Genomic DNA, 11,943 nt, shown 5'->3' with positions numbered 1-11,943 from the left:
TTTTTTTTTTTTGACGCTAGAGTCCTATTTTCAGTCATTGAGCAAGTTACAGTTCTTTGACAGTTCCGGCTGAAAAATAGGGCATTAAATAAAACATGACAGAGGACTGTGGCAGAATATCTATGAAGTGGAGGATTCCCGTCGTCCTCTCTCTGCCCCTGAGCTGTTTCGTACGGAAGATTTGCCGCCGTTTCCTGTTGTCGGGGAATGAAAGACGCGCACATGCTCTCCTCGATCCGTCTCATGTCACGACGATGTGTACAGTTTTTTTTTGTTTTTTAGAAATAACGCTACAGCACTTCAGCTGTGACCTCCTTTATTCTGGCAGAGAATCCACTCGCAGAACTCGTTCTGTTATCAGGGTCCTTTGTTATCTGTGGAGCTTTTTGTTTTTCCGAATAAAACGGCGGCTTGGGTTGTTTTTTTTTTCTCATAAGATAACACTTTTTTTTTTTTTTGGGGCAAAATTCACTCTGTGCGGAGGGTTTGAATCAGACTTTGGTATCGATTTTGGTAACAAATTGCTTTAGTTTGAGTTTTTGTTATGCATCTTTGTACTTTGCAGTTTTTTATCACAGTTATAAACAACAAACAATCAGCGAACTTAACAGTGTAGTCCGTTCCGATCTCATTCGTATTCTTCTTTCGTCCCTTCCCCCCCGAAGCTATCCTACACTGACGCGGATGGAAAAGAGATAAACATGGTACAGATGACCTTCCTTAGACTACTGACGGCCTCGGCCAGGCAAAACTTTACCTACAGCTGCCACCAATCCGTGGCATGGCACGACGCCACCAACGACAACTACGACAAGGCGCTGCGATTCCTGGGCGCCAACGACGAGGAGATGTCCTTCGACAACAACCCTTACATCAAGGCCGTTAAAGACGAATGCGCGGTAAGTCGTCTGTTTCTAACATCGTTTTAGGTCACCTCAGTTTTCCGACATTTGTTCGACAAGTTTATAGGATGTCAGAAAATTACGTTCCAGATCCATCGGTGAATGTCTCTTGATTTGTGGGACACATTTTTCTGACTGGACAAGGGCTAGAAACCCAAGGCGGGCTAACGGCTTCTCAAGAATATCGTACCCTTCGTTTTTGTCTCGGTAACTGTGGCTAAACATTAAGGAATGCCTAGGTTCTTGTCATGCTCCGAAACAATCAGACCCACAGGTCGTAGTCCATATGGGATTACATGATCGTGGTACAGTTCCTTCGTTTCAGACACTCTACGTTTAATAAATCCTCCACCTGCAAAATATCGATATCCCACCTACGACTGCCTTTGCGATCAAACTTCTGTAGGTCCAGAGAACCAGAGAATAATTTATCGGGATCGTAAATCGGAATGCCTCATAAGTCATGATTTATCAGGAACTGTTGAAACCTCTTGGATGAGAGGTGAAACGTCTTCAAGAAACCTACTCCGTCCAGTTGCCTTTGACGTAGCTATTTTCGTATAAGATGATCCGGATGAGACAGGATCATTTAACATTCGTAAATACGACTAAAAAGTACTTTTCTTGTTGTCATCGCTGAGACAGCGATTACTATGTATCTACGTATAAAGTAGTCCGTAGAATACCTCGAAACCGTCTTTCCCTCAGTATGCACCCGTGCGTAAAAAAAAAAGGCGTTAAAATATTTAACCTGATTCATTATCATTAATTATTTAACGCGATCGATACAGCCAAAACTTTTTGTCGTCCCCCGATCGACAGCCCTTCTGACCGTCCCCTTCTCGGACGTCCTGTTTTGGAGGCCATAGATAACGAGATTAGCGCACTCCAATCAGGCTAGTGTTGAATGCTGTGGATTGATGAGTCCGAAAAGTGCGCCCCGAGAATCAGCAGTTTCTCCATTGACGAACCTCAGGAAGCGATTCCTGGCACATACTTTAAATGAATTCCCCTGCTTTTTTTTTGTCGAAGCCAGAAGTGCAGAAAGGAATGTCCTTTCTTTATCAGTAAAGTCAATTAAAAGTTCTTCCATTTAAGAGAGTTAGTCTGCTCTAGACTAATGTATAGGAACAAACACAACGCAGTAACTGCCCCCACTCGCGGCATTACACCCCCATCACTAAAGTACTAACCTGACTTCCACTCGCGGCATTACACCCCCATCACTGAAGCACTAACCTGACACCAGCTATTGGTCCGTTTATTTCCTCATCTTCACTATATCCTTTCTCTCGCCTTACAGATCAAGAAGGGATACGGAAAGACTGTGATGGAGATTAACACTCCCAAAATTGATCAGGTGCCAATCGTGGACGTCATGTTGACTGACTTTGGGGACCCTAACCAGAAGTTTGGGTTTGAAGTTGGGCCCTTGTTCCCTTGGTTAAAAAAAAAAAATAAAAAAAAAAAAAAAAAAAAAAAAAAAAAAAAAAGCGGAAAAAGGAGACAAAAGGACTTGATGGGGCCAGCAAACAAAAGTTTTTTTTTTGGATACCACCCTTTTCTTGCCCCTAACCCTTTTTCTATGCCACATGCAAGTTTTGAGTAAGAGATGGTGTAGCAAACAATGTCTTTTTCATGTGTGTACATGTAATCCGGGAGAATACTTGTTGCCCTTGTAGGGCTCAAACCGCACGACTTTAACCACATCACAGAGCCAAGGTGAAGGACATAGGAAGAAGACGTGGCAGGGTAGGGTGAATGGGAGTGACCTAAGAGAGGGGGGGGAGGGGAGGGGGGCACACGCGACGCCTCCTTTCTGGATTCTCACGGTGCTGTATGGAAGAAAAAAAAAAAAAACGACTACAATGGTGCTTGTTTAAAACACTCAAAAAGTATAAAGAGGTGCTAAGAAAGAAGGTGTATTTTGAGAGTAATATTAAGATTAAAAAAAAAAGAAAACCTGTAATTATTATTATTTTGTACAATACTGTCATTTCTGAATCCACTCTCAAAACTTGCATGTGTACCAGACACAGCTGCCGGCTGCTTCGCTTCATCTCTTTGTCTCTCACACGCACGCGGCGCAATTCGACGTTCAAAAAGAAACCCCTTCAACTTCTGGTGTTTTTTTTTTTTTTTTTTTTCCCCTTCAACCCCCCCATAACTGAGTGTATCTGTCACAAAGGAAATAAAGTGAGCATTCAAACGATTTCCCCGGTGCTAATTCAGACTGTACGCCCATTGTGTATATATATATTGACGGTTCCTCGTGTGCGCGTCCCCCCGTGACCGTCGCAGAAACATCTGGAAGCGTCACACCGGCGCGAATTAGCCGACGTCTCTCCCCCGCTGTTGTTCAGATCCCACGCCATTAAGGAGCCAATCATGAGCATTCATTTTCCTTTATTTAATTCTATTTGCTGTTTTAACTGTTTTTTTTATTTCTGACAGGCTTTTAATTTTGGTTGTATACCTCAAACTTTCTTGATAACTTTTTTTTTTTTTTTTTTTTTCTCGTGCAAGGATGTTATGCCCTGTATATACCTTGGTTAAGCAATTAAGTTTATATATTTCGGGTGGGGACTTTAAAGAGAGAAATATGTTACTGTTAAAAACATCCACTGTTCAAATCCTTCTGTGAATACAATGATTCTCCCCCCCCACACACACACACACACACACCCTCCTCCTCCCCTTTAGGTGACCCAGTTTGTAACTAAAATGAGAAAGTGTTTTAATGTGCTCTTTTATAGTTCATTTAAATATTAAAAAAAAAAACTGGATTCAGTGAACACGATGTCTCGATGCTTGATGTTAAATGACTCAGTAGATGGAACGCGTGCGGCCGAGATTTATCATCAGGGATGTGTTAATTTGGGGCCGTTGTTATTTTCTTTTTCCCCCCACTCTCCTGGAACCAATAAAGTACCTTACAATTATTTCCTTTTATATTCCTGAGTGTGTGAATGGAAACACGAAGGAACGGGCTCCCTTTGTTTGCCGCAGACACACGAAAAGGAGTCACTCTTCCTCCAAACTGCTTCTGCATTTGACGCGTCTGAAAAGGACTTGGCTTTAGTCTTAAGAAGAACAAACCGATAAGTGTTGCTTTGAACGAGCACAAAAGAGGGAAAGAAAAAAAAACACGTGGCGCTCGTTACTCACAAAGGAGCAAAAGTAATCTCGGCGTGTGTGAAAAGCAACATGTGAATCTGTTCGAATATAACAACAAAAAATAATTCTGTTGCCGTAGCGGCACGCGGATGGACTTCAATGCACTTTTTTGTGTCTTTATTTTTTTTATTTTTTTGTTGTTTTTGTACAAAACAGCGTGCTACAAATGGAGTGAGGAATAAGGGTGATGCAAAATTTAAAACGCGTGTTTGACTGGAGTGCAGCAGAGGAGAGAAGGAGCGTTTATTCTGAAGAGTTCAAACAGACTTGGAGCTACTGTCATGGAAACGCAGAACAAATAGACTGCGATACGACCACTCTTTTAGGCACAAATAAAATCAATTCTTTTTTTTTCAGATTTGAGACACACGTCTATGAAACGAGGAAGAAAACATGAAATAAAACACAAACCACAAACCTTTGCGATTGAAGTCGATAGACATAAGAAACATGATGCGAGATGACCCACCCCCCCCAAAAAAAAAATTTTGCGACCCACCTGCGGGTCGCAACCCAGTCTTTTGGAAATAATGATCTACACCAATGATATTAAGTGACACAGTGGTTACATCATAATTTAGGACATAAAAACATCTGAAGAGTCTGACATACGCTTCGGAGCCATGAATGAAGGACGAGAAGGTCCCAAAAAAGCAACACAAACACAAACCGAAAAAAAATTAATGTAGCACAATCCAATATACGGCGTAAATAAATCATCTGCGTATAGAGCCGCAAGACCATTTGTCTGCCGCACTCGCAAACTAGTTCCCATACATCGGAATGATGGAACAAAATTTTCTTCAATCAATTTATGGTAAACTCCGACGTAACCATGAAACGCTGTAGGTCGAGGATTTCTATTCCAATACAACTGTCGGCATTTCCTTCCTGTCGGAAAGCCCCAAATCACATGAAATGTTACCGCCCTGGATTGTTTAAAACGGCGAAAACGCTGACAGGACCGTGTTTAGAGGAGACTGATGGAAAGGATGTCAGACTGTCAGGTGTGATTGATTGTGTGGGGGGGGGTAGGGGGACAAGAGGGGGATTGCAAAAATAAAAGTCCTTTCGACAACGTGGATGTCTAGACACTGAAAAAAAAAAAAATACAAAAGTTACCTCAACATTATGGCGTTTAACTTTTTTTTAACGCCTCCCTATACCTTAACGCTACGTCCCCGTGAGGCTAACATTCAGGTCACCGCAACTTGAAACGACAGCACTTCCCCTGTGCGCAACTATTACCTTGAATCTTGTACGGCTGGGTGGCGGATATTATCTGCGTACAGTATGTACATAATTACAAGGACATGATGCCCAGGGAGCGCTAAGCCTCTAGAAATACTCCCCGGTTGCCTCACAATAGTCGAAAGAAAGAACCCAAATTGCTCTTTGATTCCTCAGGATCAGAGGATCTGAAAAGATTACGCAGCAGCACGGGGATTCCACTGTGGCCTTAGAGTCACGCGGTGGCCTTTAGAAGCGACTCGTCTGAGACAAGAGAAAAGCAATCTTCCATTTGGGGCCAGCACAGTACGTTTAAGCCCTACTTTGAATCATCTTGACCTGCAGCAGGTTACGGACGTTTGTTGTAACAAATATTACAGGTGAAAACTGACGTAGCCTGACATGTATTCAAATATGTTTAGGTGGTAATGCAACAGGGCGGTAACAGAAGCACGTCGTCGTCGAAGTGGCAAAGGTCGAAAGTGCATATAAAAAAAAGAATTGCGATACAAGCATCTTTTTTGGAAAGGCTACAACAGCCAATCGCTATCGTTCTTTTCATTAGCAAAAGCTAAGATGTTAATGTATGGAGTGTTACATAGTCATTGCTGGACGTGTGTGTCCAATGTGGAGTTCCTCCTCTGTTAAATTACTTGCGGACCCGACTTTGATCAAAGTCACGGACAGGTTTTTGCTCAGTGTGATAGCATTCGACAGTAGAATTGTATGATTTATTTTTTTCCATTTGTGGTTAGCTCTGTGCTTTTTTCCCCCAATCTTTTCAGACGCACCTTGTAGCCGTTGTGGTTTATTACACTGGCGGTGCAGAGAGGGTGGGTTGATAGCTCCCACCCTCCAGCTAGAGCACGACTCAAAGCTTTTTCTCTTGAATTACCCACCAGCTACTTTTTCTCCCTAAGTCTAGTATACGTATAAAATTTCAAACATAGCAGGTTTTTTTTCTCACCAATATCAGCATCAAATGTAAGGGTAATATTTCAAACTTCCTGAATCGTAATTATTTTTAAAAAATAGTTTTAAAAGCAACTCATTGTGTTGTGTCAAGATCTCACATCAGAACTAGCAATGCGGTTTTTAACAATTTCAAGTGACTACTTTTCAATTCCTGGCTACCCAACATAGGGTTGCGACCCATATGTTGCTTTAATTATGATTCATCATTATAATATTTATTATAACAGAGCTATCAACAGAAAGAAATATTATTATTAATAATTTTCTGTCAGTTTAGCCTAGCTTCTTTTGGTTCAACAAACATTCAGAACGACAGACCAATTAAAAAAAAAACAACAACAACACTGAATTTCTGTGACCAAATTATTGTATTTATATAAACACACGGGCGTTTCCTCCTCCCACTCAGATTCTGAAATCACCATATTAAAAATTACAGTACGCAACGTACGTCATAGGCGGAGCTTATGTTTGCCGGGGTGCAGGACTGGCACTTCCTCCCCTATTGGCTGAAATATGTCACGCCATTAAGTCTATTATACGGCCAATACAAATATTTATTTTTATCAAATGTAATAATATTAATAATATGATAGTATTAATTTAAATATTTCAATAAAACAAAAGCATTATACGTAATGAATAAAATGAATCCTTTTATATTTTATTTTGTAATAAATTCGTTTTTGAGTACTCACGTGACATTGTGACGTTGACGGTTTCCCTCTCATTTTAGCATTCAATCGTTCGTTTATTAATAGGATAGCTATCACATCCTACCAAAAATGGATATTCAGGGCAGCCTTCTTCTTTTTGCCTAGCATGTTGCTAATAACCGGCGTCGGAGCTTTCACGTAAATCTTTATTGACAACTGTCAGTAGACAGGACAGTCAGCAGGGGCCGACGGGCCGTTTTCACCCGCGAAGTGTGAGCTCTCTACAGTGTGAGTACATAAATCGTGAGCTTTGGTCGTATATCGTAGGTGATTACTCGTACAGTGTGTGATTGTATCGACGACAAGCTTTTCAAAAATTTGTATGCCCGGCCTTAAGCAAGATCCGCACTGATCCTTCATGTGACCCGGATCAGGAAACACCCGGGACTAGCCCTGGAATAGCAATTAGCCTAGCTAGCTCCACACCACACCTAGCACCGGGGCCGCCGCCATTGGGCCAATTAGCCCATAGCAGAGCCGCCACCAAAGTATTATTTTTGTAGAAAGTTCCATAAGGGCAGGTTCTTATGGAATTTTCTACAAAAATAATTACAAAGACAAAACGACAACTTTACATTGCGACGTTTACTTCTGCACCAGGTAAGACACATTATTTAACGTAATGTGTAAAATGGGGGAGGCTTGGTACCGTTGTCTGTATATGTGTACGTAATAGCCTATGTCCAGAATAGTCACAATGTACAGCGGTGTGGACAGTAAAGCGATAATTTTATTGTACAGGGCAATGTTTTTCCTTACTGTACACATGACAATAAGCACTTTGAATTTTTAATTTAGTGCCATGGCTTTAAAATGCCCCCGACGCTAAAGTCAAACTCCGCCTATGGCGTATGTACAGTATAGTTCGCGCGGTAAAAACCCGTGGACTTTTTTCAAACAACTTTACTGTAGAACATAAACAGCAGCGATGCTCCCTCACATGACAGATGGCTCATCACTATCTGTCATTTTTTACTATTCCTATATGGCCTGCAAACCAACCTGGGGCATTAAATATGCAGGCAGGCTGCTTGGTCAGCAAATATCAAGACCGAGTGGCAATCACTTTTAAAGCACGGGGGAGGGGGGGTAAAGGGGGAAACCTTCACTTCCTGGGTCTTCCCTTTGGCTCCTCACTGTCTTTACTGAAAGTACACACATACTGTGGACTTACAGTAACAACAGGGGTAAGATATTTGGAAGGTACAGACTAATGTGGCTGCTCCCACCGAGGCAGAGAAGTGAAATGACTTCTTCAATAACTCAGCTTTACTGTTGTGTCTCTGAGTTGTCTCTGCTGTGGGATAGCTTTTATTCTCCTATTCTGCTGAGTCAAGCTGGCTCTGATTAGGAAATATCCAAGGGGGGGGGGCATTAGTCTGTGCCTCCCAAATATTTAACCCTGATATTACACAGTATGGAATGTTTGGTCCAGATTAGAGGGAACTAGTTAAAAAATAATCCATAAACGCATATTGATCTATTTCTAAATCTTTATTTGAAAGCTGTCATGTGACACTTTTTATGCTAATTCTACATTGTTGTAGCCTCAACATTAAGGATGTGACTTCCCATTTTGTCCACAGGTTTACCGATGTTTCCTGCACCGCCACCACCTTTTTATTCACCAGTCGTGGTCTTAAGCTCCACGTCCCTTTGGCAGCATCTTCAGGTTGTTGCTCCTTACGTGGAGCTTCTCCTACTGGAGCTGCCTGGCCTCCTGCAGATATAACAGATTCAAGTCAAAACAAAGGAGAAGAACTGAACGACCGAACGACACTATTGGTCCATTTCAGCGCTTCTCTGATCAAATAATTTCTGGCTAACTGGCAGGTATTTCTGTTATGCTAACTGTTCCCGAACTGTGCGGCAAGGTTTGAGCTTTTATTGCCACATTATTTGGCATAATTTAGCTAAAATTCTGCAGGACATTTTAACACTAATGCTAAGTTAATTTAAGGCTATTTTCTAAATAATTAAATATAATAATTTATTTTTTATATTCCCAATATGTTTTTGACAGTTTCTCTGGCAAAACTCCCTAATATTAGCTCATATTCTTGGCTAATTATTAAGAACATTAACTAATTTTAGGTTGAATTTATAAATAAATTATAGTCTTGCTTGTTTTTAGTCATATTTTAACATGTTCAGATATGACGTTTTTCTGTTTGTTTTTGTTTTTTTTTAACAAAGTATTCACTTGGCAGCATGTTTTGGGCATAATTAATTCTGAGGGATTTCTGGGACTCCTTCCGGGCCTTGAGTTTGACACATTTACTAGATCAACAGTGACCTTGAACCTTGCAATTGTGTGTTTGTTGTAGGTGGCCAGGAGGAGGCCATGGCAGTGACCACGTCTTCAACCAGGATTGGCAAATTTGAGGCCAGGTGAGCATATATACACATATATATGTATATACACGTGTGTGTATATATATATATATATACACACACATATATGTGTGTATATATATGTGTATGTGTGTGTGTATATATATATATATATACACACATATGTATGTGTATACATATGTATATATATACACACATATAGATATACATATGTATACACATACATATGTGTGTATATATATATATATATATATACACACACATATATGTGTGTATATATATGTGTATGTGTGTGTGTATATATATATATATATACACACACATATGTATGTGTATACATATGTATATATATACACACATATAGATATACATATGTATACACATACATACATATATACATATATACACATATACAGTATATACATATGGGGGGGAGAGGAGGGGGGAGGAGAGAGAAGGGAGGGGGGGTGTTATCAATTTCTGGAAATAAATGCAGTCCACACACCATATTCCAACAACTGTCTTTATTCTGGAAGGTTTACAACAATGAAATACAGATCACAGTTAAAGTGCAAAGTATCTAACAATGAAGGTACAAACGCAAACAAATGTGACAGTGAAATACTCACAAGTCCACCAAACAAGTGATCTGCTTCAAGTACAGTTGCTCCTTCACGAGTCTTCTCCTCCATTGCATCAGTCAAAAATACGATTTAATCCAAAAATAGTTACATCGGGGGCAACTGGACGAAGTAGGTTTTATCTCTCACAACAGGGTGAGAGGTGAAACGTCTTCAATAAAACCTACTTTGTCCAGTTGCCCTCGATGTAACTATTTCTGGAACATTCAAAAACTGTGTTCCAAAACTTAGTTGTTTTGGAATAATGTTAACTATTTACAACATTTGTACAGCACATTTGTATTTGTCTTGAAATAATTGATCTACCAAATAAAATGAAGTTGTGTTTCACACTGATTTTTGAGTTTTATTTGGTTAATTACCAGAGTTAACTGAGTGTGGAGAAGTTGGATCCTAGATAAAGGAGGTGATCAGAAGGATTGTGGGTATCCTTCCCCCTCGTCCCCTGGCAGATGATGACTGGGCCTGGTCAAGCATGACAGGAGCGTGGTTAAAAAAGTCAATGACTTTACTGTTACTTGCTTAGCAACAGTTTAAACAGGTCAGGCTTTATTTAGGTCAAAATTTTCAACCCCAAGCTCTGTGGAAGTAATTAAAAATGAAGCCACACTGCATACATTAGCAGTAAATATACACCTTTATGCACTGGAAATGTGTAACTACGAAGTGCATCTGTTCGTAAGGGGTTCTAAACACACATCTTCTTCAAGTAGCCTTTCTGGTCCTTCTTTAATATAAATGGCTTCTCATATTATTTCCTTTCAGACAGCCTTTTGGTCGGAGTCTTCACTGCTGCCGTAGGAGCTGTCGCAGCACTCAGCCACGTACAGAAATGTGTGAATGTTGGGATTCAGCTTGGGAACCCAGTGGTGAGGCACCAGGAACGTTGCCAGGTTGAAAAGGTCCACAAACACCTTGTAGCGGTCACTAAAAATACATGAAAACATCCAATATTTATCTCATGCTCTGTTCCAGTAGTGTCCACTAACTGTACTTTTTACAGGACAGACGAGGAGACTGATGCTAACACTTCTAGTCAAAGTCTAGTCATTTATCCATGTTGCTAGTTGAATAATTTCCGTTGTCACGTCACTTCATATGTCTATAGGTTTTTGCTTTTTCCACTTTCTGAGCAATTTGTTAGCAACAATTAGCCACGTTTGCTTTAAGATTGAGCTTTTTTTGGCTAAATTGCAGCTATTTTTTTAAATTAATATTGGTATATCAATTAAAAATACTCATACATTGTTCTGTACCTTTTTTTTAAACAATTTGGCCCATACCATTCTAGTTTGGACTAATATAATCTGTCTGACATTTAATCAGTGATTGCTTATAAAAGGACATGCAGTACATTATAAAAGTAACTGACTGTTATATTTGCTCTAATCCACATCAATTCCTAACCTTATCAGTGTTTCCCTGTATTGAGTTCTTATCTATTCTGACCCCATAGTCTTTATAATAGCTTTATCTTGAGCAAGTTAGTTACAGTACAGTGGGGAACCTGACAGTAGATCTCAGGTAGTGGTATCCAGAGGATCCTCCTGTTCCAGCTTTGCTGCCAATCATACGGTGAACCATACAGACGTGATTGTCTGAAACAGAAAAAAGAGAAAATGAGTAAAATGTGCTGGATGTTTGTAGACAAAGACTTAGTTTCATATGTGTTGAAAACTGTAGTATTTCACCCACATCTCCATTTGGTCATTGGAGCATCCATATCCATGAGTAATGTGAGCAGCTGGAAGGGAACCTGGAATCTTGGCTCCTCCCTGAAACCTAGGCCATGAGAGATTTTTATTGTGATGATTTATTTTTAGTAATTCCCATTGGTTTTGAGTATTCTTGGTATTTCTACTAAAATTCAACAAAACATTTTAGATTCAATGATTTATGTTATGACAGGTAACAATTGAAAAGTAATGAGAAAAACACTTAACCTTA

The 11,943-nt window shown here is 40.0% G+C and overlaps 3 protein-coding genes across 4 annotated transcripts in view; 2 read left to right on the top strand and 1 right to left on the bottom strand.

The window, feature by feature from the left end:
* The window catches only part of col11a1a (collagen, type XI, alpha 1a), a 71,127-nt gene extending 61,732 nt beyond the window's left edge, over window positions 1–9,395 (top strand). Inside the window, exons 66-68 of the mRNA XM_025054690.1 lie at window positions 2,206–2,345; window positions 8,587–8,672; window positions 9,328–9,395. Coding sequence (XP_024910458.1) covers window positions 2,206–2,345; window positions 8,587–8,672; window positions 9,328–9,395 — 294 coding nt within the window. The remainder of the gene's footprint in view (window positions 1–2,205; window positions 2,346–8,586; window positions 8,673–9,327) is intronic.
* Window positions 1–11,943, top strand: part of mkxa (mohawk homeobox a) — a 1,121,182-nt gene that overhangs the window by 690,609 nt on the left and 418,630 nt on the right. The gene's annotated exons all lie outside the window — the stretch shown is intronic.
* On the bottom strand, window positions 10,607–11,915 carry LOC103377079 (tryptophan 2,3-dioxygenase-like). The gene is made up of 3 exons (XM_008307721.3): window positions 11,692–11,915; window positions 11,504–11,594; window positions 10,607–10,923 (listed from the first exon to the last, which is right to left on the bottom strand). Exons 1-3 carry the CDS (start codon window positions 11,723–11,725, stop codon window positions 10,758–10,760), a joined length of 291 nt encoding a protein of 96 aa, XP_008305943.2. The 5' UTR covers window positions 11,726–11,915; the 3' UTR covers window positions 10,607–10,757.

This window comes from Cynoglossus semilaevis, chromosome 3 (genome assembly GCF_000523025.1).
Source record: "Cynoglossus semilaevis isolate Cse_v1.0 chromosome 3, Cse_v1.0, whole genome shotgun sequence".
In the NCBI taxonomy this organism is placed as follows: domain Eukaryota; kingdom Metazoa; phylum Chordata; class Actinopteri; order Pleuronectiformes; family Cynoglossidae; genus Cynoglossus; species Cynoglossus semilaevis.
The sequence above is the reverse complement of the archived record's forward strand: the minus strand, read 5'-3'. Positions and strand labels throughout refer to the sequence as shown.

Excerpts from the sequence above, each read along its gene's own strand:
- LOC103377079 (XM_008307721.3), bottom strand. The coding sequence starts at position 11,725 with ATGGATATGGATGCTCCAATGACCAAATGGAGAT. Across the intron at positions 11,595-11,691 it reads TCCAATGACCAAATGGAGAT|ACAATCACGTCTGTATGGTT; the intron begins GTGGGTGAAATA and ends TTTCTGTTTCAG. Across the intron at positions 10,924-11,503 it reads TACCTGAGATCTACTGTCAG|TGACCGCTACAAGGTGTTTG; the intron begins GTTCCCCACTGT and ends ATGTATTTTTAG.